Source organism: Sorex fumeus, unplaced genomic scaffold, assembly GCF_029834395.1.
Source record: "Sorex fumeus unplaced genomic scaffold, SorFum_2.1 ptg000061l, whole genome shotgun sequence".
In the NCBI taxonomy this organism is placed as follows: domain Eukaryota; kingdom Metazoa; phylum Chordata; class Mammalia; order Eulipotyphla; family Soricidae; genus Sorex; species Sorex fumeus.
This window is the reverse complement of record NW_026606118.1, coordinates 4,891,041-4,917,236: the sequence shown is the minus strand read 5'-3', so window position 1 is coordinate 4,917,236 and position 26,196 is coordinate 4,891,041. Positions and strand designations below refer to the sequence as shown.

Genomic DNA, 26,196 nt, shown 5'->3' with positions numbered 1-26,196 from the left:
CAAAGCTTTCTACTCTGGGTTCTTGAGCATCTAGGATGTCCACGCACGCAGCCCAGCGTTAGTTAGCCCGCGGGTTCACGCGCCTCCCTTCCTCCTAACCCCTGTGTGCTTCCTCCTAGTCTTCAGGCCAGGAAGCTGGACTCAGGGACCCCAGGTCAGGCCACCTGGAAGTTCTGGGAGTTCTCCCAAGACCTCCTCTGCCCAGCTTTGAGGTTCCACTCTTCCACCTCCTTTCCTGGAACCCTTACGCTGTGCGCTTAAACGTAGCACAGCCAGGGTGCCACCCACCAGCCTTGGGTGCTTCAGGGCTGGGCCCGGCATCCCAGGGTAGAGGTCAGGAATCCGGGAAAGGAAGCCCACATCGGTGCACGCTCCTTGATGGTGCGTGCAAAGCTCTCAACTGGACGTGGCCAGGAGGAGCCCCCATGTGGGGATTGAATTTCTTAGACCCTGCAGTCATTGAATATCTTTGGAAGCCTGAGACATGCATGCTAGAGGCAACTCTTGTCTCTCTTGTCTGGAGAGGTGGCAGGCAGTCATGTGTGTGACTCACAGGGGGGCCAGAGCATGGGCCATTCTGAAGCCCACGTGAGCCCAGGCAGGACCTAAGGTAGAGCCCCAAGTCTGCAGTCGGTAGCAACTTGCTCTCCCCAGGTATGGAAACGGTGCTTATTAGAGCATTCTGGAATGCACGTATTAGTATCTGTTCCTCTGCAGTCCCTATGTTGTGAGTTTAGCTCAACGCCCACATGGAGCTCAGTTCCCTCTTGGGTATTTTAAGCTGACCTAAGACCCCGACAAAAGAGGCAAGCCCCGCATTCCCTTGTAGTTAGCGGAAAGTCAACAATATTTCATTTTTATTACGAGAGAAGTTAGTTCTGCAGATAGTTGTCAGGACGCCCAAGCACTTTATCTGATGGGCAAGGCCAAACTACGCTCCCAGCAGGGCCTGCTGGCCCAAGAGCTGCTCAGAACTGACGTGGACGGGGAGGAAGGAAGCGACAGAACCAGAGCCCCGATGCATAAGCTGGCTGCCATCCCCACTGATGAGACACTTGTCAACAAGCTTGGGATGTACTCTGTGCATTTATTTTCTACTCTTCCATTGACAATGGGGACCCGAGTCACCTTGACATAGGTGTCATGTTTACTAACATTGCCAGCAGGACAGCACCTCACTCATCTTAACTGCGACTCCCTCTTTTCTTCCCACCCTCCCTCAGTCTTCCCGTTGATGAAAATAGAGCCATAGCGAATAAGGTCTTAAACCTTATCTGGAAAAATTACATATGCTAAATGATATTCTCCCAATATTGTAAAAAAAAAGAGAAAAAGAAAAACTGACTTTAATATATTCTAAGAGACATTTGGATTTGTCATGCGGAAGACAATTTTATGTGCTCATTTTATACGATCGCCATGCAAACTATATATGGTTGGGCATTCTCACTAATGTTTCAATTTGAAAACGATGCTTTGCTATGAAAGCAGTTTTGCAGGCACGTTGAATTGACCAGGTCCTGTTATTTTTTTGGTACTGTGTAGGTTATAATGGCAGACCCAATGTAGAAGGGCACGCTCTCCCTAGTAGTAACGGAAAACCAAGTGGACAAAGAATTATCAACGGCGCTCATGGAACAAAGTGGGTAGGGTGAAACTTCTTTACATCTTCTAGTTGCTTTCATGCTGTTGGTAGGAGAAGCTGGGCAGACGTTGTGTATCCAAAAATCAAATAGTATTATGATGTTTTCCCTTCTTTATCGCTAGTCTTAAGCGTTTATAGTATATTCATATGTCATTTCTTCTGGAAAAAAATCTTTGCTTCTTCCTAGGAACTTGTTTGCTTTCTCCTTATAGCTAGTAAGCATTAGTAAGCAAGCAAGGAATTTGCTTCTCAGAAAGTCATGCCTAGGTTAGGAAGTCACAAGAGGTGGCCCATGGAATGGCCCTGTCAAAGTAGATGACGTTATGGCTATGAACATCCCCTGGCAGGCACAGAGCCAGCCTGCTGCCTGGCCTCTTGATGGAACTTCTGTTTTACTTTATTTTAGTCTTTTTAAAAATTTATTATTTGATTTAAAATTACATATTTTGTAAAAAGGAAGTAGGATAAAAACAAAAAATCCTCTAAATCAAAGAGGAATTTTTAAAAAATCAGATCACCTTTAAATTCTCCCAACAACTGTTATTCCTGTAAAATGACAAATATTAGGATTTTATGTTTTCATTCACAACTTTATTGCTTAAGGCTAAGTTTACATGCTTAGGGACTTGGGGTGTATGGAGGTTAATAGGCAAAGCACTCTCAGAGTTGTAAAACCTTTTCTCAGAGAATAAAACAATTCTTTATGGTGGAATCCCCAATTTGAAATAGGTAGATTGAGGAAAGCATATTGAAGGACTGGTGAAAATTTCAGTCAAGATCTAAATATGTACTTTGTTCTCAAATGAGCAGGAAGTTATAACTGAAAAAATGAATATTAAATAAAAGGTCACTAATCCATTTCAAGTGGAAAGAGTATAGATTTCAAATGTAGGGCTTATATAAATCAGTTTTATTTTAATTAATAGAAACTAACATCCACAAAGCCTTCCTGTAGGGGTCTTTCTGTGGCTTGATCTTGCTTAGCTGGGGTTCTCCAGTACTGGTGGCCCTGAGAACCAGTGGAAGTATCGTCTGTGATGGCCTGGGGCCCAGCCAAGTTGCTCACATGTCTAAAACAGAAAACACGTTTCCAGCTGACCCCAACTCTCCTAGTGCTGCACTTTGAGAAATGCTCAGGAAGTGCCGGTCTTGTTCATTATTAGAGATGCTAATAGTTTTTTTGCTGTAACTTTAGCACTCCTCTGAATATGAGCTTTTTGGCATGCATACTCCATTCAGTCATTTAATTGCCTACTAAAATATTTTTGTTTTGGTAACTTAGATTTTTAAGACAGTAATAGCAACAGGGAAACATTTTTGTGATTTTTGGGTCTTTTGGTGGTTTGTTTTTCTTGGAGGGGGGTCACATCAGTGATGTTTAGGTTCTGCATTTAGGAATTACTACTGGTGCTGCTCAAGGGACCATTTGGGATGCCGGCTGGAGCCCAGTCAGCTGTATGCAAGGCAAATGCCCCTCCCACTGACTCTTGCTCCAGCCCCAAACATTTCATGCTTTAACACACCAATAATACATGTGCATTGTAAGAAGTTAAGGCAATTTGGATATACATGAAAAAGATAAAAGATGATAAGCATCCCCAACCAATTCTCAAAGATAATCGCTGCCAATGGTTTTTCTCTGTAGTTTCAAGTTGACAGACACAAGCAAATGAATACATGTTTTAATTTTGCAGGTAATAAGTCCTGTTTTCATATTTTGTTTCACTGTTAATGTATGTGAAATTTCTCCATCCCTTGCCCTGGGTGAACTCCGCTATACGGAAGGGCCATCCTGTTAAAGATCTTTTCTCTATGTTAATGGACATTTAGATCATTCCCATTTTGAGAATTGGATACAATTTTCTAGATCATGGAAGTATTTTGGACATCTTTTGTTTTTTGAGGGAATTAGGACAATTTACAGTTAATTTATTCATTCACTGATTTTTAGTTTGAGGGGCCACACACAGCAGTGATTAGAGCTTACTCCTGGATCTGTGCTCAGGGATCACTTCTATGGGTGCTCAAGAGACCATATGGGGTCTAAGGGCTCAAACCCAGGGTGGCTTCATCAAGATAAGCACCTTACTCACTGTACTATCTCTCCAACCCCCAGTTTAAATTTTGTATTGGTGAATAATTTAAATTTTTAAATAAAGTGGCTTTTCCACTTTATTCTTATTTAAATTTTACTTAAATTTTTAAAAATTTTTAAAAATTTTTAAAATTTTTTTCAAATTTTTAAAAATTTTTTTTAAAAATTTTAAATTTTATTTAAATTAAGTGGCTTTTCTACTTTATTCTTGTTAAATCTGATAAATGATTCTGCCAGTGATTCGCACCCACAGTTTCTTACTAAAGTTGCTTCATAGTTAATTCATGAGTTGGGTTAATGGGAAGGTTCTGTGATGTCTGATGAGGTCTTCATGTCGTGGGTTTAGGTGGTGGATCTTGACCGTGGGTTGGTGTTGAATGCAGAAGGAAGGTACCTCCAAGATTCACATGGAAACCCTCTTCGGGTTAAGCTAGGAGGAGATGGCAGAACCATCGTGGGTAAGTGAGAACTGATTTAAAACCCCAAACTGTGCTGGATTCACTGAGAATCCATACCAGATTCTCTCCTCCTTCCTTTCATTCCAGAGGGATGCTCTTGATCCAGTTCGTCCCAGCCCTTAGTTAGAGGATTATGGGGAGAGGGACTTAGCTTTTCCCAAAACAACACTGGTTGTGCTTTTTGCAACTTCACCCTCTAGATAAAGTGACCACTCACTTCCTGAAAATGGGTGGCCTGGAGCTCAGGTCAGCATCCCCTGCCCAGCGCTTGCCTGCTGCTGCCTTTATAAGCTCTGACTAGTGGTGACATGTTTCAATCACTGCAGAAAAAGCTTCAAAGGAATATTTTGTGATGAATGTAAGTTGCATGAAATTCACAAGGAGGTGTCCATACACGTGTCCACTGGCCCCTCATTTGTTTCAGTACCATCTCCAGATTCTTCCTCCTCACCAGGGCAGAGCTGAGGGGTTGCGACCAAAAGCTTACAAAGATCTACTCTCTGGCCTTTTCCAGAGAGAAGTTTGCCACTCTGGGTTCAAAGCAATCCACTTCTCCTGAGGAACGGGTGAACTTCTTGACCCTTATCCCTTTGCCTGTTACTAATAGAACGTGAGCTCCTAGGGGGACCAGAGATGCTGCTTACACTGTCTGCTCGGGATGCCGTCCTCCGTGGCAACGTTTCTGTTTGCTATTGTTTCAGATCTGGAAGGGACGCCTGTGGTGAGCCCCGAAGGCCTCCCCCTGTTCGGGCAAGGGCGGCATGGCCAACCCCTGGCCAGTGCCCAGGACAGACCCATTTTGAGTCTTGGAGGAAAACCACTGGTGGGCTTGGAGGTCGTCAAAACCACCACACGTGCCCCCCCAACCACCACCGTACCCACCACCACCACCATGCCCACCACCACCACCACTACCACCACCACGCCCCCCACCACGACTGTGCCCTCCACCACAATGACCAACCGGAGGCCCAAGACCACCACCACACGCCGCACAACCACGACCACCACCCGGCGGCCAACTACCACCACCCGGCGGCCCCCGACTACCACCACGCACCGCACAACCACCACCACGCGCCGCACAACCACCACCACGCGCCGTACGACCACCACCATGCGCCGCACGACCACTGCACAGACCACCACCACCCCTGAGCCCACCACCCCCAGTCCTACCTGTCCCCCTGGGACCCTGGAACAGTATGATGAAGATGGCAACCTGGTCCTGGGCTCCAGAGGGGTCCCCGAGTGTGCCCCTGAAGAAGGTACCAGCCCCTTCCTGGCAGGGTGGGGGGGTGCCCTGCCTGTTTAAACTAGAGACATGTCTCTCCTCCGCCCCCACTCCCCTAGCCTTGTCCTGCAGCTTGGGGAACAGTTTCAAAAAACCACAGAATGCCCTAGGACAGCCCACATGGGACCGGTTACTGACTATTCCTCTAAAGTTTCAACAGCAAGTAAGAGCCGTGTGTTGTAGCTGGCCACGGGCAAAACCACTCAAGGCAAACTGTCACTGAAGCAGCGGACGATGAGAGTTTTCACCAGTGCTAGCCAAGGATGCCCCACTTGTACCGTGTCCTGGAGAAAAGCACATGTTAGCAGGAAGCTGGTTCCTGCCCCAGCTCCCTCCCAAGTTGAAAAACACCAGGAAAACATTGGGAACTCACCAACAACAGGACCACTGGCAATTCTGCCTGGTTCCATATGGCCGCTGTTACCTTCTTGAAATGCTGAGAATACTTCCACAGTTTTTTTTTTCTTTTTAAGTATCTCTAGAGCGAAGTTTCTGATGACATTTCGCACTCATTTTCCCCGACTGTCTAGACAGACCAGAGAGAATCAACCACGCCCTTGTGGCTCATGGTTGGCGGCTACTTTCATAGGCGGAGGTAAAAGCTTTTCACACAGATGCTGGGCTAACTTAGAGAGCATCCGGTTTCACCCAGTTCCAAGTGCTGCTAAATTCAAGTGGTCCAGATTCTGATGACCAGTCTTTTTTTTTTTTTAAATTGCAAATAAACTTCATGACATATGAGAAGTGACTTTTTCTAACACTGTGCCATTTTAGAAAAATTAGGCTTGGCTTTGGTCTTTAAAACACTAACTCACACAGTAGGATGTTTCCTCTGGCCAGAGGTTACTTGTCCTAAGAAGAGGTCCCAGTTTATAAGGGAAAACCTCCCTTCTGTGGTCTGTGCTAGTGCCCTAGAGTTTCAGCACCTCAAAGAACTGTGCTCGGTGCCAGGTACACAGGCAGGAAATGCCACATCCCTGTTGCCCTTGGTCACTCTGGGATGCCAGAAATGCATTTGTTGTATTTATTTTTGACTGGATAGGAATGAATACTTAAAAAAATCCTTTTGACATCTGCCTCATTAGATGATTCCTCGGGGTTGGACTCAGCAGCAACCACGGAAGAACCTTACCTCCTCTATGATGAAGGTAGGAACTGATTTTCAACACAGGATTCAGGCACGTGATTTCTGCAACTGAAGGTCTAGTTGTCATAACTTAGTGGGTGACCTCAGCTGCCACTGCCTTCAGAACTGGGTCGCCTTACTCAGAAAACGATGATGGTTACCCAAGATGTGACCCGATAGACAGTGACGGAAATCAGTGTTTGCTTTGTGGGCAGGGGTTCGAGCAAGCCCCTAGCTCCCTCCCAGGCCCTCCTGCTCTGTAAACATGCACCTTGGCTGAGTCCATGTGGTCCAGCTTCCCCTCATGGTCCACCGTCCCCCTCCCCCCGCCCCAGCCAGTTGTTCTTTGTGAGACCACTGGTTTGTGACGTCTTGGCTTCCTCTCTGCCCCTTTCGAATGCCGTCAAAAGCACGCTGCAGCAAAGGGGCTGCTTCCCTGAGCAGGATCTTCTCTAAGGGGTGTCCTGGAGAGAGTCTACAAAAGGCAGAGCAAGTGGGAACCGAGAAAGGAGGCTCACAGATCCATCACTGCGCTCTCGCATTGCGATTGGTCCGTGTCCTGGAGGGGGCGGCGCTTAGGCGACTTGTCCCCGTCCCCTGCCTTTCACCCTCTTTCTGCTGCGTTCTGGGACCCTTAGGTCAGTCAGCTCTGGGGCTGGAAAGTCACCACACACAGCCCTGGCGAGTTTGAGGTCGTGGCTGTAGCCTGCGGCTTCCCCACAAACTGACTTGAAAGACAAGCCGAGGAAGTCAGGGAGGGTGGATGGCTTCCAGAGGGTTCCAAGCATCTCTCCTATCTCCAGGTGTCACAGACCCAGTCAACTTCCATTGTCTTTTTTAAATGTGAAAGGATTTGTTCTCTGAATAGGAATAATCCTAACCCCTCCAGGAAAAAAAAAGTCCTTCTACACACCACAAATTAAAAAAAAATCAGATTTATTTTCTGATATGAGTCTTTCATGGTTATAAAGCAGGAAAGTATGTGGGTTGAGACTGGCCTTGGACCAGTTGTGGGTTTGCTGAGCCGGGTAAATTCTACAATTCTGTCCAATTTGACTCAGAAAAATATCTCTTTTTCTGGTCTGTTTCCTTTTTTCCTTTGTCTCTATGATCTGCCATGGCTTTTCTGAGGGGCTGGAAGCTGGAAGTAGGGGAGGGGAAGTGTTGTCACATTATGAACCCTGTGGAGGGCCCTGGGTGACCTAGGCGAAGTGGGGAGGGAGAGACAGCAGCCTTGGGAAGGAGATCTCTGCTCTCTCTCTACCCACCACTGCCACAGTGGGAAGGGCTGGGGATACCTAGGATTAAGAGTCTGCTGTGAGCTTTGATCTTTTCAGGAAAGTCTGTCCTAGACATCACCCAGGCCTTTGGAAATTCTTTTTCCCTCACAGAAAAGAATTTCAGGAGAAGATGAAGAATTAAGTATAATAGGTTTTATTTGGAAGTTCTGAGGAAGTGGAGGGGTGGGGGGGGAGAGAGACAGAGACACAGAGACACAGAGAGACAAAGAGAAAAAGTCAGAAAGAGACAGAGATCGAGAGAGAAACAGAGAGATTAGAAATAGGATTATTCCTATCCAGAGAGTATGCGGGCCCCCAACGCTGCTCCGCCAGTCTCCTCCCCAATCCAGCACTCAAAAGGAGAGAGAGAACAAAAGAGAATGCCCTGTCACAGAGGTAGGGTGGGATGGGGGGATGGGGGGTGGGAGGGATACTGGGATCAGTGGTGGTGGAGAATGGGCACTGGTGGAGGGATGGGTACTCGATCATTGTATAACTGAAACCCAAGCACAAAAATTTGTAAGTCTACAACTGTACCTCATGGTGTTTCACTAATAAAAATTTAAGGGAAAAAAGAGAGTATGCGGGCTTCTCTAGAGTGGAGAGAGAGCCCCAGTACACATTCCAACATTAAAGTATGAAGTACGTATACAACTCAAGAGGGGAGATGTGGGTGACACATGTCCTCAAGCCCCACATGCTCTCGGCAGCAATGCATGTGCTTGGGCAGCACATACGCATGCTTCCTTTGTTCACGTTGGCTTTTATAGGGTTTTTGCCAACTTGCCCAATGTGGGGCTTTCTACCAAGGTAAGGGCCCATTGCTAGGGTGGTTGCCAAGGGGTACGGTGGGAGTGATTGAGGGTCTTCTTTGATATTTCTTTCCTGGGCTTTGTTCCAGCTGGAGCTTCTCTCAATGGAGCCATGTAGTTGTTTCATAACTACAGAGACCTCGGTAACGAGGAGACAGTCCATCAGTCTAGGGCAGCAGGTGCTTAGAGACTTGCGTGCATAGTGTGACCGAGACAAAGTCACCCACAAGGGCCGCAGACTCGCAGTCATATGACAAAGTTTATTAGGAAAGATGATAATTACATAGAAGCAGAGGCAGAATGCCTACTGAACTAATGAGCAGGTGGCAGGGGGAGGCAGGGTATTGTTATCATTAGGGAGAAGCTACTGGAGCACTGTCCTTGATGCTTCAAGGTAGAGGCAAGGTTGAAGTACTGATGACACCCAAAGATGTCTATTTCCCAGCCATCAGCTGCGGGCAAATCAAGGCCAATTAATCTATGTTATTCTTAGAAAAATCAGGTTCCCCTGGCAATCATCCAGCACCCAGAGAAGTTGGGACCCCGGGCACACTCTACAGGTCTAGCGACCTCTAGTGGTCAAAGTGTCATGCCAGGGAGAATTCTAACAAGGGTGTGCAGCCTTCTCTGGGTCTGCTGTGGCACTTGATAAAGGTCTTATATCAGGCCTCAATTCCTGTGTCCGCAAGGTGAGTTCTAGCAGAATTTTGGCTTGTTGGTTTTATTACTTCCCCAAGAACTCAATGCCACGAAGGGAGGGGTCTTTTCCCCATCTGCCTCAACTAAAGACAAATCATGTTCTGTGATATCATTGCTTTTAGTGTGTGTGCACATACATGCATATGTGTTAGTCTGAAGTGGAATCCTAAGAGGCTCACTAACAGCAACAGAACCCCCCCTTTCTGGATGATGCACTCTTACAAAACCTTCTATCACTTCAGATTATGACGTTGGGACCTCAAGGAGGCCACCAGCCACTCCCAGGGGCCCCACCACTGCTGTTATGCCCGGGATCATCTCTCCAGAAGGTTCCATTAGTTCTTTTCCTGAAGAAGAGTTGGATCTTGCTGGAAAGAAGAGATTTGTTGGTGAGCAGAATTTCCTTAATCATTGAAACATGGGTGGTTAACACTTGTTCTTTGAAGACAACACAGCCAATCCTTGGACCTGACTGCTGAAATAAGCAGATTTACCAAAGCCAAGTTTCCATTTCTAATGGGGTAACTGCATGACTCATGTCGGAGGCAAGAAGATGGGGGTAAGGGAGTTGTAGAGCCTGTGTGGTGGGTGGGGCATAGTCCAGTAAGAGAGTCTGGGGCATTGCCCAAGAGAGGGGATTCCCCGCTCTTGGGCAATGCGGGAAATCGTCCCTATAAGAAAAAACACCCAAGTTTGGCATAGTGCCCTGGACAAAACAGTTTAGGTGACAGAATGTAAATTGGCTGCAAACATGCACCCAAAAAAGAATAGAATGGGTGCAACAAGAAAAGAACATAATATCAGAATTAAAAAAATAGAATAGATGACGAATACATGACACCTGCAAAACTGTGGCCAGGAAAGCATGGAATCAAACAGCTTAGGGTCTTTTAGACGTGGAGGGAACATGGTCAAAAGTAGAATAGAAAACTCTCAAGGTTTTATACTTCCAGGGTGCCTGCTGATTGGCTGTGTGGAATGCCCCAGCCTGATGATTGGCCATGTGAAATACTCCGGCCTCTGCTGATTGGCTATGTGAAATACTCCGGCCTCTGTGCCTCGTGTACACATTCACTGTTGATGTGCTTTCTAACTGTCCTTAATGTCTCCGCTAACTTAAACAGTTGGAGCCCCGCTGTGGGAGTGAGGGTCATATGGTATTGAGCGAATGATCTATCTCTGAGACCACTGGTGCTCGTCCAGAACACCCAAAAGCTTGGGCAGTCTTTGTGTGTTTGTCTCATTCTCTGCTATCAGCCCGGTTTGGCAGGAAACTGGGCTGATAGCAGAGAATTCTCTACAAAGGGACCCTTTTTTAGAGTCATCAGTACTGGAACGTGAGAACTTTTCTGTGGCTGGCTCTCCTAAGTCTTCCCTTGAGGTTTTTCACTGTTAAATTCATCCTTAAAGAGCAGCGGCTACCAGACAGCAGGACAGCAGGGGGGCCTGTTGGGGTCTTCAGGAGCTAATGTTCTTTCTTCCATTATTTCCTATGGCCTCCAGGACTCTGGATCCAGACGATTGTTCTATTTGGTTATTGAAACAATTGCAAGAGGAAGTTCTCTTTAACTGAATTATGTGTGTTCATTCCCTTGGGGAATCCTTCCCTTGTCATTAATGCCCTGCACAAATGGGCAGATTAACATTATTAAGTGGAAACAAGTAACATATTCCTCAATGGAGACAAGCAATAGTTTACATAAGCAGTGCCTGTGTCTCTTTCCAAGACAAATGTGCTGCCGTAAGCAGAGACACACTCTTGCTAGCCAAGAATAGTATGAGGCATCTAAACTACTCCTACTCGAAGCACGAGAATTTTGACCAGAGGTCCCTTGCCTGATGCCACGCTGGCTTGAGGTAGATAGCAGCCTGGCTCAGTTTACAGAATGTCAGGACTTTTCTCTCTGCCTTTCTAGGACGGACACTGAAACGGTTTCATGCTCTCCTTAGCTGCTCTGAAGAATCTTTGTCAAGGAAGAAAGGCTTAAGTGACAGTGTAAATGGGCTACAAACATGTGCCCAGGAAAGGATAGAATAGGCACAGAACTGAATATCATAGCAAAAAGATAGAATGGATGACAAATATATGACAGCTGCAAACTTGTGGCCAGGAAAGCATGGGATCAAACAGCTTAGGGTCTTTCAGATGCAAAGAGAACATGGTCAAAAGCTATTGTTTAGCCATTTCCATTTGTCTATATCTTCAAGAAGAGGAGGAGACCCCCCCCCACACACACAAATTTCCCATTGTGAGAGTCTGAATAGCAAATATGATGCCTTGGAGTAGACGTTATGTTTCTATGACACCATGGGGTAGACATCCTGTTCTATCTCCAGAGAGTCTTCCACAATCTGATTTAAGACCTCTGTTCTTTTTTAGCTCCGTACGTGACCTACCTGAGTAAAGACCCATCAACTCCATGTTCTCTGACCGACGCTCTGGATCACTTCCAAGTGGAAAGCCTGGATGAAATTATTCCAAATGACCTGACAAAGACTGACCAGCCTCCTCAGCATGCCCCCCGAAATATCACTGTGGTTGCTATGGAAGGCTGCCACTCATTCGTCATTGTAGATTGGGACAAGGCCATCCCAGGAGATGTAGTAACAGGTGGGTTGGAGGTGAACTCTTAAGAGTTTTCATAAGCATGAACATGGGATAACAAAGGAATAGCATAGGCAGGGATGCTGAATGATTGAATGAATGAATGAGTGGATGATGGGTGAATGGGGGTGGGTGGAAGGGACAGATTAGCACAGAGTTCATGGAAGGATGGATAGGTGAAGGATGGATGGTGAAGGGCAAATTGGTGTCTAGATAGATGATAGATGAATGGATAGATGAAGGTGACTTGATGAAGGGCTAGTGGATTGATGATAAATGGAAGAAGTATGGGTGGATGAACGAATAATGCATGTTTTCTTTTAATACAGTCAACAAGAGAAGTTCTATAAGGGTGATATAAAGAGCACTAAATAGAAGTAATAAATCCTGAGTCCTGTCCTTGCTCCATTTGTATGATCTGGAATTATCTATTTCATCTCCCTGGACCCTGTGCGGTTCACTTTTGATCTATTGCATGCTATTTAAGTAGGTGCTACTTGAGACAGACCAATGAGCTTTCATCCAGGGGGTTTATAAGTAACCATGGCTGGGCATTTATGCCCACATTAAATGTGCCTCAGAAGGGGGTACAGAGACCTCTCTTCAGACTGTAGCTCTTCAATACAGTGTCATTCCTATTTTGTACTATGGGGCGTGCTTCTGACCATGTGTTTTCAGTGACTTGATATTATTGCTAGATGTGTGGAGGCTTTGTGTCTCCCATCATCACTTACACACACTTAGCTGGAAACCCACCCCCAGTGTCTTAATCATGGGTAGTCCGTCTGCTAGAAAAACAACAGGATGGAACCATTCACAGGGACTGGGCACCTCAGTGTGTCAACTACTATCAGGCTGCCTCCTGTGGGCCATGGTAGCCTACAATGTAAGACATAAAGAGGAGACCCCAAAAGACATGAGAGAGAAGAGTGGGAGCTCCTCACAGGTAAATGAGGCCAACCCAGTGTCACTGGGATGTCTCCAGAGCACCCTGGACCCAGTGTGCCCCCAAACAAAGCTCTTTGGCTTTCTGTTCCTCAAATCCCTTCCTTCCTTCCTTCCTTCCTTCCTTCCTTCCTTCCTTCCTTCCTTCCTTCTCCTTCTTTTCTTCCTTCTCTCCTTCCTTCCTTCCTTCCTTCCTTCCTTCCTTCCTTCCTTCCTTTCTTCCATCTATTTCAGATTTGAAGCTTTGGAATCATCTTCAAATCTCTCCTTCTATTTTATTCTCCATATTTAATTCCCCCATACATCCTGTTCATTTTACTTTCCTTGTTTCACTTGAAGCCATTGATCCTCCTCACCACCTTATCACCCTGAGTTAATGCTGCCCCTTGGCTACTGCAGTGCTGGTCCACCCAGGACCCCTGTCCCTAAAACCAACTCCCTGTCAGCTCCCGAGAGGTGACTGCGGGCTATCTGGCTGTGTCTGCCCTAAAATCTTCTCATCCCTTTACAGTGGAAATAAAAGCCTATCTGCCCTTAGAGCTGCCATGTTTTTTTTCAGGAGTTCCAGAAGTGCAATGGTTAGGGTTAGTGGGGTGCTCATGTAGAACTCTGGTCTGCTTTCACCTCCTAAACTGCACCAGAATGTACGGAGGCTCTTCCTCCTTCTGCTCCTGCCCCTGCCTCTCCTTGATCCTCTCTACCTCCTCAACATACCTCAACAGCTTCCAACCCATCAAATGTCACCACATTTGCTCCCCTCTCCAGCCCCTCCAAATGCCTGGATTGCTGCCTGACTCTGCTGGCAGTTGTCAAGTTTTGTTTGTCTCATGGCTTGCCTGCTTCCTTCCTCAGCACTGGGTTCAGAATGTGGCAATTAACAGGCACACCATAAATATTTGTAGTACGAGTTAATGAATGTGAACAAGGACAATATCTCCGACCTCTCTCAGAGGCTCATCTCTCTCCCATGTCAAGATGGTGACAGGAAGGTTCCCACGTGAGCACTGAGAGGTTCAATCAGAACAGACTTTATTTTGGAGTAAGGGGGAGATGGGTCACACCCAGAAATGTTCAGGGGTTATTCCTGGCTCTGCACTCAGGAATTTCTCCGGGTGGTGCTCCAGGGACCATATGGGATAATGGGATTGAAACTGGATTGGTCACATACAAGGCAAATGCCCTACCCGCTATGCCATCATTCCAGCTCCAAAATAGACTTCACTGAATGTGGTTGTCACCAAGGGCATATTCAATAGATATTTACTTCCTAACAGAAGAGACCTAGGGGACAGGCTAGGCTGAGCTCTGACATGGACTTGGCTTCTGGACAGCAGTTGGGTGTGGTCTGGGAGCCACCTCCAGTCCACTCACAGCAGATACAGCAGTAAGACATGCTGCCTGACCACTGTCTTAACTCAGCAAGGTCAAGGGTAGGCACAGAGACAGTCAACATCTAAGAACTAAAGAACAGCATTCACCAACTGAGTGAAAAGAGCACTCTGGATCTAGAGTCTCATGGACACATGCATGCACACATGCACCACTCAGCAGTTTTGTTAGCTTGTTTCATGGGAAGGGCAGCTACAGGTCTCTTCCAAGTTCTGGAATGTTATGTGAAAGCCATAGCTCTGCTGCTGTGGCTTCCACTCTAATGTCAAAACTAGCCACGATTTCTTATGAGGAGACAGCACCAGTTAGGAAATGTGGGAAGGAAATGCAAGGAAGACAGGCAACCAGCAAGCCATCAAGAAGACGTTTGATTGTTGTCTGGAATTACCAGGAGGTTCCAAGGGCCCAGGAGGTGCCAAGGTCATGCCCTGTAGAACAAAGATTCTATGGCAGTTAGGTCCTGAGGACAAGCAGTTTGGGTATGCTCTGAAAGTGCCTGACTCGCAGGCTTCTTCCTGCTTCTGTTTGCAGGCTACTTGGTGTACAGCGCATCCTATGAAGACTTCATCAGGAACAAGTGGTCCACTCAGGCCTCCTCGGTCACTCACCTGCCCATCGAGAACCTGAAGCCCAACACAAGGTATGATGCACAGGTCACTTACACATGAGCTTGCGGCCTCTGTCGCTTGCTGTGAAGGGTACCAAGGGGGCTCGAGCTTCCAGTTCTCTGCAGTGAAAACATGGCGAGACTCCTGCATTTCAGCCCTAACAGAGCAAGAGGCAGAGAAAAGATGGTCCTTGGTGTCTCCTTCATGGCAAATCAAGACAAATCAATTCAAAGAAACAAAAGCAATACAAGTGAATATCTGTCTCCCGTTCCCCTGGGGTCGCAGAGCACCTGTGTTTCTTTGGTCATGGGGTCTGGGAAGATGCTTAGAGATGCTCTGTCCGTGGCCACCCCTGAGTCCAGTTCTCTGTAGAGTTTCTGCTGTGGGCCACTGTTGAGTGCTGTGGGCTGTTGGTAGGTGGTTACCTGGAGTGACAAGTGCCCTGCCGGTGTCAGCGAGGACCCATGTGTCAACTGCTAAATCCTTCCCGAGCATTTGCACATGGGGGGTACCATGGTCAGCACCAAGCATGGAATGGCACCATGGCCCTGCTCTCGGAGAAGCACACCCTTGAGCTTGGGGGTGGGGGAGGGTCACTGATCTGCTCCCTGGGGGAAAATGGATCATATAGGCCCCAGTTAGACTGGACCAGATGGTCCCAGCCAGGTTGTCGGCAAATCCAGTGGAGGATAGGAGAAGGCGTGCCCTGATGTGGAGGAGAGGAGTCTGACAGGTTGGTCCCAGAGGCCCCCAGAGTCCCTCTTCACTCCAGCCCTGCCCCCCACCTCCCTTGATCTCCATGAGAGCTGGGGGTACACCACAAGTGGGATCTCACCCAGGGCTTCTGCTCGCTGACTCAGCAGCTTCTTGGGGTGGAAAGTGTTGGTGGGTGCTGAGTCTGCATGCTCTCTCTCCCGCGACCGCCCCAAAGGCCCTGTGGTCAGCTACTGTGTTGCAGGAAAGTGGGAACCCACCCATAGCCCAACACCTGCTCCCCAGCACCACCTGAACACAGAGCCACTCTGGTAGCTGCTTCCATGGGCTTCAGTCTGCCCCCCCCTCTTCCAGGAAGTCTCAGGACCCACTTCTGATCTGGGGACACCAGAAGGCGATGGGTCCTTGAGAGTACAAAGAAGCTGTGGAGCTACTCGAACCCTAGTTCAGGAACTTGAACTGGGCACTGCCCACTTTATCCACCCAGTTGTCCCTTTGCTGTCCGCGGAGTTTAAATCTGCCCTCATAGTACAGCACTTGGTCTGGTGAGGCCATTGCCGACGTGCGTGCCAAACACTTACATAAGCGGGCAAGGTCGGCATTCCTGGGCGAGGCGGAGGCGGGTCCAAGTAGGAATTAGCTGTTCCGCTCCACCGAGGCTCCTTGTGGTTTTGAACAGAGGATTGCACTCTCCCCAGGCCCCCCTGTTGGTTTTCAGCTCCGTGGATGGAAATGTATTTTGACACATGAAACAATGGCGTTGAGTCTTTGGAACTGGGACACAGGGGTTTTGTGGGGACCCAGAGTTCTCCAGGGGTCGAGGGAAGTAGATCTGAAGGATGCAGAGAGTGGGGCATTCCACAAAATTGGCCCACCAAAGAAATTGGAATATTCCCTGTCTGCCAATAGCTCCTAGCTTCACTCCTCCGCCTCCATGGGGGTAAGAGGCACATCCTGGAGGCTCGTGCGCTGACTGGACACACAGTCAGCAGAATTGTCCCAGGAGCCTGAGAACAGGCCTCAGTACTTCGGTTTCCAGCTCCTTCCTTAAAGCGAGAATGAGGCTGTTCTCAGCTTGTGTGCATGCTGTAGTGTCCTCCTGAACAGACTCTGTATTTTGCACAGCCAGGAATAAGGGCAGCAGAGTCTCCTGGGGTCCGGAGCCCTGTTGGACCTTTCTGACAGGGACAGTCAGGAGGCTTCTCTCCTGAGAGGAGCAACCCTCCAGAAGACTTGAGAGGTTCATGATACCAAATGGTCTTTCTCAGTCCTTTCTGTCAAAATCTGACACATCAGCCCCACGGGGTCCCTCGTTGACCTCAGCTGCTGGAAAGTTCGCCTTGGCTCTCCCAGTGTAAATAATCTGCCTTTTCAAAATGCAGGGCAGGGATCAGACAGATAGCACAGCAGGGAGGGCACTTTACCCTGGTTTGATCCCCAGTATCCTATATGGTCCCTTTACCTCTCCAGGGCTGACCCCTGAGCACAGAGTCAGGAATAAGCCCTGAGCATCGCCAGATGTGGCCCCCTCCAAAAAAAATTACCCAAATAAAAAATGCAGAGCATCTGAATCAGTGTACATTCCCTGCATACTGGCTGGAGTCCAGTGATAACCCCGTGATGTTGGCATGTATTTCCTGGGGCCCAGGAGCCACAAGACAGGGCCCTGGTGGACTCACATGAGGGGGTGCCACTGGGCTGGGAGTTATTCCCGTCCCTGCCTTGGAGCATTGAGGGCACTGTCTTGTCTGGGACCCCAGGGCCGAGAAACCCACTTGACACAGGTCCCTGTAAGTCCCATTTCTCCTACCCAGCACTCTCACCCTCCGGTCAGAAGTCCAGGTAAGATGCACTGGAATGCGAGTCTCCGTGTTCTGTCCTTTTCAATGCGCTTTCTAGAACATTGTGTTATGAGATAAAAATTCATCCTGTAGCAAAGCCTCACCTAATCTTTTCCACTTGCCTTTTCTTAATTTTCTTCTCGAGTCTTGAGACACAGAAACTCAGTGCTTTTCAGACTCCAGAGCCAGCCATGCGGGTGTCTGTGGAGGACCAAGGGCCAGCACTGAACGAGCTGCTTCATCACTGGACTCAAACGCCTGCTTGCCCACACGAAACACAGGGAAAAGAACCAGCTGACCACATGGTTTTTCACAGGGACCTTTGTGGTTGGCTGTCCCTGACAGGGAGGTCCAGAAAGGAGGAGCTCTGGGACAGCCCAGGAAACCGACCCTTCTCAGACTGACTTGTCCAGGGGCTGGAGCGATAGCACAACGACGGGTAGTGCATTTTCCTTGCACGTGGCCAACACAGGTTCAATCTCCAGCATCCCATATGGTTCCCCCAAGCATGGCCAGGAGTAATTCCTGAGTGCAGAGCCTGTGCATCGCTGGGTGTGTGACCCAAAAAGCAAAAACAAACAAACAAAAAAAGACTGAACCTGACTCATCTGACAGGCCTTTTCTCTTCCCACTGGCTACCTGTCAAGGCGATGAATGGCTTGATTCTGACAAGTTGTTCAGAGATGAGAAAGTTCAGGAAAGTCTGGAGACATAACAATTATGTGTTTGCGAAAGTGATTGCTTGGTAGCCTGGGATGTTGCCTCTACAGGACAATCAAGCTTTAACACATGTTTTCTTCCGCTTCCAGGTATTATTTTAAAGTTCAAGCCAAGAATCCTCACGGCTATGGCCCCATCAGCCCCTCCGTCTCCTTTGTCACCGAATCAGGTATGAGCGACTCCCCTTCTTCGTTGGCTTTGCTCTGACACTGATCAGGTATAATCAGAACTACGGCAAAGGGAGATGAGGCGAAGTCGAGCTGCTCCGTTAATGAGTTCACGGGATATTCCTTATAAAATAAATGGTGTTTTCTCTTTGCCAGGCAAAATCCTGGGTCATAACGCAGAGGGAATCTTCCTTGGAACTGGCTGGGAAGTGGAGAGGTCAAATCCCAGCCGAGGGAGAAAATCTAGTTTCAGCCATGTGGGAATACTCTGCCTGTGAGATTTCATTGCAGAGATATTTCTTCCATTGTTATTATTATTACAAACAGCTGTAAAGCATATAAATGGCCTGGAAGGGAATGACTTTTTGAGTCCAGACCCTTAGATGCTTTTTCACTAGGACAGAAAGTGACTTTCCTTCCTGTGGGGAGTTTAATTAAAACACTGTCCAGTGTTTTAGTCTGAGACCCGACCGTCTCAAGTCCTGGCCTTTGAGAATGCTGGTGAGCCAGCCCTTGGGCCTTCTGTGAAAGGTATGCATGGCCACGGGCTGAGGAAGTCCCATCCCCAGTGCTGGCCCCTGGGGGACAGTCCCTGCCCCCTTTCATGCACAGGCAACCCCATGATCCTGCTTCCCTGGCAGGTGTGTGGTTAGAATGCTTCCTGCTTGGGGTCCAGTTCCAGAATCTTGGACATGGAAGATATTTTCAACTGCAATGATATAAAATTAAGAGAATCAAAAATATGAAGAAAAATCAATTGTGAGAATATGAGAAATGTGCTTTTATTTGGAAATGGAGGCAGAAAAATATCTGGAACATTTATATCTAGTTTGTAAGAAAAACAAAATGTTTTTGGGCTCAGGAGACAGCTCAAGGGCTGGAGCACACGCCCGGCGTGCCTGAGCCCCCAGCTCTGAGCCTGGCACCTCACAGATCCCCCGGGCTGCGGGGATTGCCTCACGGCCTCCAGCACTGCCAGGCTCAGCATGGAACTGTCCTACATACCATGTGGAGTGACCCCCTGGGCCCCTGAGCACTTCTTGGGGGGAATCCCCAAATGAATACACAAATAAATATGTTTTTCATTATCAATTAAAGAGTAACAGAATTAAAGAGTGTCAGTGGTTAAGAGACTTAAGTAAGGAATGTTTCTACATTCTACATTTATTATTAGTGGTAAGATGAACCTTTGGCAGTTACCAAATTCTTTTGATAAGGCTCTTTAGAAAATTAAATACAGTCCAAAAAGCTATCAGGAAATCCAGGTCCAAAATGTAGTGGATAATGGAAAGTGATGGATCCCTAATCCTGTAATAGCAATGAAACTTTCTGAGAAATCAGCTCTCCACTACCATCTTCCCAAGAGAGGGTCTACTCTGTGCTTTGTGACCTCTTGAGAAATCGAACCCACCCAGACTTCTGAATGAGACTCCTGGGCGAGGAAAACTGAGGGAGGAATCTGATGTCCTCCAAGTTTCTGGAGATGGTCACACATAGGAATCTTTCCAGGATCTAGTCTGGCCACTCCCAGAGCATGCAGTTCCCTTATTCAGACGTTCCTTCATTTTACACTGCCCCACTGAGAGCATGAGGACAGAAACTGGAACACGATCGTGTAATTAATCAAGTGATTAGCTTATGATCACATACATTGAACTGATCCAGCAATTGACCAGTTCATTGATGGCGCTTGCCAATATAACCATCTGAAAGCAAGTGATAAAGCAGGGATGTGTGTGTGCAGGAGTTGCACCAGACTCTGTGTTTGCTGGGTGTGGTTTTGCATCAGTTCTTTCACCCCAGCCCAGAATAGCAGAAGTTTGTTGGCAGGGAGGAGAGCAGGAGCATAGCTCAAGCTTTTGCACTCAAAGCTAATGACAGCCCCCTTCGTTTGGGGGAGATGGGTGCAGCCAAAATGAATGGCTTCGTATGACAGCACAAGAAGGTGTGGGGGTGATGAGGAAGAAAGTATTCTCTATCTTGATTTCAGTGTTTTGCATTTCCATGAATCCATCCATTTTTGCAGAAGGCTTATTTAGGATATTTATTCTAAAAGAGCAAATTTACTCTAACAAGTCTTTTTTTTTAAGATCCTGAAATTTTCCTATTTTGTGACTCTTTTTTAGAAAAAAATTTCAATTTTTCTAAAGAAAGTTTCTTTAAAAGTCAGCTTTCTGTTCTCTGAAGGGTATTTTCTGGGAGAAGAAAAGCAGCCTGGCTTAGTTGTGTGTGGTATGGTGATCTGCTCATCCTGCTTGTAGGAAGCCACGTTACTTTCAGGTTGTTTGTACCTGAAAATCCTCAGTACAATTCTCATGATGGACTGGCCGTCACCATCACCCATCACGGCCACCTCCAGTGCAGTGCAGCCAGCCCACCACCTCCCAGGGCCCAACTTCTGTTGCCAGGCAACAACTCCCCTGCTTTCAGGCCCTGTGGCAGAGTCTGCTTTCTAGAATCCCCTTAAAACTCAGCATCCAGCATGGACACTTTTTCCTTACTCAGAAGGATTGTTGCAAGCTACTCCATGCTACTGTGTGCTCAGCATTTGATCCCTGGAATCTCTGAGTGAAAGTCACGGAGTGGCTGTCATTGTCTGACTGTTCCCCTACTGGGATGGAGAAGAGATCACTACGTCAATGATGGTTGGAGGGATTGCTCGGGAAGGGAGATATGTGCTGAAAATAGATAAAGGACCAAACAAGGTGACCTCTCGTATCTGTATTGCAAACCTTAACACCCAAAAGTAGAGAGAGAGTGAGAAGGAAAGTTGCCACAGAGGCAGAGAGTGGGGTGGGGTGGGGGTGACAGGAGGGATACTGGGAACATTGGTGGTGGAAATGTACACTAGTGGAGGGATGGTTGTTAGATCATTGCATTACTGAAACTCAATCATGAAAGTCTTGTAACTATATCTCACAATGGTTCATTAAAAATTTTAAAATAGGGGCTGGAGTGATAGCACAGTGGGTAGGGCGTTTGCCTTGCACGCGGCCGACCCGGGTTCGATTCCCAGCATCCCATATGGTGCCTCGGCACCGCCAGGGGTAATTCCTGAGTGCATGAGCCAGGAGTAATCCTTGTGCATCACCGTGTGTGACCCAAAAAGAAAAATAAAGTTAAAAAAAATTTTTAATAAATAAATAATAAAATAAAATAGCTATTTGCTTAGACACAAGGAGCTGAGAAATACAGAGCTGTTTTCACTTTCTGATCACTGCAAATAAGACATTCACTAGTGTAGATAGATATCCGTCACCGTGTCTCAGAGATAAATACTTCCAAGTGAACAGGATGGATCAAAGAGTAGGTTTTATGTATGTGTATATATTTAAATATGAAACTGGTTTCAAGATAGATACCATACTAATTATTGAATTATCTTCATAATAAAAATTATCAAAAGTTTACTATTTTCAGAGACCCATACAATAACAAGAGAGTATAATTAGAATATTCCCTGAAAGAAAATGCTCAGAAAATTAAAGTTAAGACAAAATTGGCATCTATTAAATAAATTTTAATAGATTACATTTTTCTTTGGTTAACCCATTATTTAAACATTTCTGTGAGCGCATAGTAGTGAAATGATAGAGAACTCAATGATTTCTTTTTTCTTCTACAGACAATCCTTTGCTTGTTGTGAGACCACCAGGTAAGTCCCTCTTCTGGCGAGCTCGACATTCTAATGAGAAAGTCGAATCTCGAATATGAAATTACAGGGTTAGCCACAAGTAAAGCTGTTGGGTTATTTTTTTAATTTTCCCAAGCTCTGACAATATTCAGGTTCCTTGTACCCTTCATAAAATCTAGGGGAAGAATAATGTGGGGAGCTTTTTACTAGCGTCTCAGCCACATCTAACAGGTGGCCAGCGCCCATGAAATACTTACATTTCATCGCTTTCATTACCCCTGTTTAACTTGATGAAAATAATAGCAAGATGCATTAAAAGTCAACAACACATTTTCACTTTTTCAAGCAAACCGAAAGCAAAGTACTGCTTTCTGTGCTGAAATTCCAGTCAGGTACTACAGGAGATGAGACTAGTATAAGTTTATGCTGAGTGAGTTGAGGGCTGCAGGGTAGGGTGTCATGCTTCCAAAGACCTCATTTTCCCTGAGGCGTAAAGAATTTTTCTCACCCTTATAATCCCCTATCAAAATACAAATCTCTTGTATGTGCTCAGCTGGAAGGTGAACCCAATGGTACTTCAGTACGAAAAGAGGAGAGAGAAAGAAAAGAGTAGTACCTCCCTCTGGGGGATGTGGGAAAGCTTTGCTTGGGGGAAGCCCTGGGTCAGAGAGGGAAAGCACCACTGCTGACTCTTGGTGCCTGCAGCAATCCCCTGAAAGTCCGCTCTGATGCTATGTCTGTGTTGCCCAGGTGGTGAGCCCATCTGGATCCCATTTGCTTTCAAACATGACCCTGGCTCCACCGAGTGCCACGGGCGCCAGTACGTGAAGAGGACCTGGTACAGGAAGTTTGTGGGTGTCGTTCTTTGCAATTCCCTGCGGTATAAAATCTACCTCAGTGACAACCTCAAAGGTAGGTCTTGTCTGTGGGTGGCGCAAAAGGTGTGGCCTCAAGCAGGTCCTAACCTGACAGAGCAGGCAGCTCCATTGGGATGGCACGCCTGCCCGCTTTGTAGCACACGGGCACAGACACCAACCCATTTGACAAGCAATGACTCATTTTCACTTTGACATAATCACTTTGACAGAAATGAAGCCTGAAATTCTGGTAGAAATATAAAAACCAGCCTTCTTTGCCATCACTTCAGCAATAACAGGTGTGAAAGTTATCTGGAAACAGTGAGGGGAGGTCTTCACCCCTTTCCCCCATACACCGTCCACCACCACCATTCCCGTCCCCACCTCTCAATTCCTGCCATTATCATAACTTTTTAGAGAAAATGTGTGACAGTCTGGACATTGAGAGTATTGCTTGTTATGAGTCTGAATAAAAAGTGCCCCAGTTTTCACTGTACAGGGAGACCATGAGTAACAGGGGCACCATGATCAGTGATCATTTAAAATTTTTGTTTGATCCACCTACCTACAAGATATGGATTTTAATCCAAACCTTGCACAAATGTCAATTTTTTAGGATGCGTGTTAAAATCTTTCCCTGACTCTTTCTATAATTTGTCACAAGTCAAATAGGGGGAGGAGCGTTTGCTGGTTTTGCTCGCTTTGAGATAATGACCAAGCATTGCCTCCTTAACCATCCCCACTGTGAGTTTCCAGGGGTGGGATGCCTCGATCCATCATCACTATTTGATTCTCCCAGCTCTTGCTTCTCCCTCTACTTCTGCCTATTTTCTCCTCTGCTTTAGCATCCCTGGCAGTGTGCATAGCCCCATCAGATGCCCAAGTTGGGAGACACGACTGTCCTACTGTGCAGATGTGGTTCAGGACCACGGACAGCATCACAAGCCTTCCCCAACCATATTGCATTAGGTCCGACTCTCGGAACTTCTCTTCTGAAAGCTCTTTCACCTTTTATTATTATTTCATAATTATGTGGCTCTCATAGCCTCCTCTGTTCCCTTTTAAATGAATGACTAAAATGTCAATCGTGACTTGGCTGTTGGTAAACTGACTATAATCCCAACAGTCTCTTCCATTCATGAACCCAGGTGAAGTATTTAGCAATCCTAATCTCACTGAATCTTTAGACCATTTATGAGGGCATTACCCCAGCTTGGGTATCATTAACCCATTTACTTGATCCCATCTTCAAACATGAAAAGGGCGGAAACATAAGGTTTAAGGGATCCAATTGGTATCCTGTAACAGAGACCATTTTTGACCCATTTTATCCTTGATACAGATACATTCTACAGCATCGGAGACAGCTGGGGGAAAGGAGAAGACCATTGCCAGTTTGTGGATTCACACCTTGATGGAAGAACAGGGCCTCAGTCCTACATAGAAGCCCTCCCTACCGTCCAAGGTACAGTGAAGAGGGTCTGATAGAGGAGCTGGGCTGGGAGGGGAGGGGAGGAACACAGAGTGGTTCTATCGTCAGTTTTCCATCTGAAGGTGGAGACTGGCAACCTGGGTAGTTCTCCAGTGCCCAGCCCCCATCCCTAGGTGCTTCCAGGAGTCTCCTTGTTAACAGAGACTCAGGTCTGGTGAAAGGCGTTTGTGACAAACAAGATGCTTTTATGGCCACCAAGTCCTAGTGCCATTGTCTTGGTCATATTGAACCCCTCTGCTGGAGTGTCGGGGAGGTTTATTCACATACAAAGGTAGGAACTGGCACTCCCAAAATTTATATAGTAGGGTTAGAGAGATAGTTCAGTGGGTAGGGTGATTTTCTTGAATGCAGCTGACCCGAGTTCAATCCCCAGAACCCCATACGGTTTCTTAAAAGTTGCCAGGAATGATCTCTGGGCACAGAGCCAAATGTAAGCCTTGAAAACCATTGGTATGGCTCCCAAACACAAAGAAAAATATATATAGCATTGCAAACCAACTATGATGTAATTATAACATATTTTAACAGAAAAAGGGGAGTAGTCAAACAAAATAAGACTCACATCACTGGTACCACTTCAGATATTTCAAGGGTTTTAGGAGCCTTGTGCCAGAATGAGAAAGAAGGAAACTCTGTCTTTCTCTCCACTGATCACAATGTCATGGGGTTTTTCTTCCCCTCTCTTTCCTTTGGACTGTTGCAGGCTTCTACCGCCAGTATCGCCAGGAGCCCGTCAGCTTTGGCAACATTGGATTTGGCACTCCTTACTACTATGCAGGCTGGTACGAGTGTGGGGTCTCCATCCCTGGCAAGTGGTAATCCCAGATGGTCAGATCGGAAGCCCACCCTGCTTGGATCCTTGTTCTCACTTGCCCTCAGGGCTGTGAGCCAGACTACAAGGACAGTGTCCCAACCTCCATGGGCCCAAGGGTCAGCCTCATGCTGGACACTGGACATATCAGACTCCTTCTGCCTAGAACTCAGTCTTCCTGCCTGGACTTCACATGGGACCCACTGTTCTCTTCGCCTGTCCTCGTTTGGTTTGTCAATCTCACCCTGGAGACCGTCACAGGGATTCCCTCTGACTCAGAGCAGTTGTCACAAGCTTTGAGCGCAGAATCCAGACCCTTCCATCTCTTCTGGCAGCAGCATCATGCACAGTGCCTGTTTCATGGAACCCTCCTGACTTCTTCTCCTTCCTCATTGGACTCCTCTCAAAATAGCCAAATTTAAGCTCTGGGACTCTCTATGCAATTGAACTAAACAACAGAACACACAACCAAATAAGATGTATCTTACCTAAGATTTCTCCCATTGATTACCCACCGCTAGACCAAATGTATCAGATCTTATTTGTAAATTCTCAATTTTGAGATATATATGTGTATATATGCCTATAGAGTCCACACTTGTCTGCAGGAACATTGATTAAAAATGGCTCCATTTGTACTTGCTGCCAGATAATTGTGTGGGGGAGGGGCTGAAGCACAGTGGCTGGTTAGGAGCCTCTCACGCATGCATCCAGGGAACACGTGTGCTGCATAACCTGGCAGTGAGGGAAGGTTGGTGCATTGATGCTGCTGAGTCAGGAAGGAACTCACGGGGAGCTCAGCAGTCAACCCACCGCCACCTCTAGGAGAATGTGCTTATGTGCATTTCCAGGTTACTTCCAACTTTAGGTGCAACATGACATCGATTTCCAGTTTACAGGAATATTCTTATTTCCCCTGATCATCTCAGAAGTTACCCCAACTTCTCGGACAACAGCCAATGGCTCATGTCAAGGCACCTGATTCTGTTTCCCAAACACACATC

General features: G+C 46.8%; 1 protein-coding gene across 1 annotated transcript in view; it reads left to right on the top strand.

Annotated features, from left to right (window-relative positions):
* The window catches only part of FNDC1 (fibronectin type III domain containing 1), a 53,762-nt gene extending 27,904 nt beyond the window's left edge, over nucleotides 1-25,858 (top strand). Inside the window, exons 11-23 of the mRNA XM_056126312.1 lie at nucleotides 1,546-1,646; nucleotides 4,087-4,198; nucleotides 4,900-5,072; nucleotides 5,175-5,466; nucleotides 6,578-6,640; nucleotides 9,652-9,798; nucleotides 11,790-12,020; nucleotides 14,880-14,988; nucleotides 18,321-18,400; nucleotides 22,024-22,053; nucleotides 22,783-22,944; nucleotides 24,232-24,354; nucleotides 25,085-25,858. Of these exons, the coding sequence (XP_055982287.1) occupies nucleotides 1,546-1,646; nucleotides 4,087-4,198; nucleotides 4,900-5,072; nucleotides 5,175-5,466; nucleotides 6,578-6,640; nucleotides 9,652-9,798; nucleotides 11,790-12,020; nucleotides 14,880-14,988; nucleotides 18,321-18,400; nucleotides 22,024-22,053; nucleotides 22,783-22,944; nucleotides 24,232-24,354; nucleotides 25,085-25,200 (1,739 nt within the window). The 3' untranslated portion in view covers nucleotides 25,201-25,858. The remainder of the gene's footprint in view (nucleotides 1-1,545; nucleotides 1,647-4,086; nucleotides 4,199-4,899; nucleotides 5,073-5,174; nucleotides 5,467-6,577; nucleotides 6,641-9,651; nucleotides 9,799-11,789; nucleotides 12,021-14,879; nucleotides 14,989-18,320; nucleotides 18,401-22,023; nucleotides 22,054-22,782; nucleotides 22,945-24,231; nucleotides 24,355-25,084) is intronic.
* The last annotated feature ends 338 nt before the right edge of the window (nucleotides 25,859-26,196 follow it).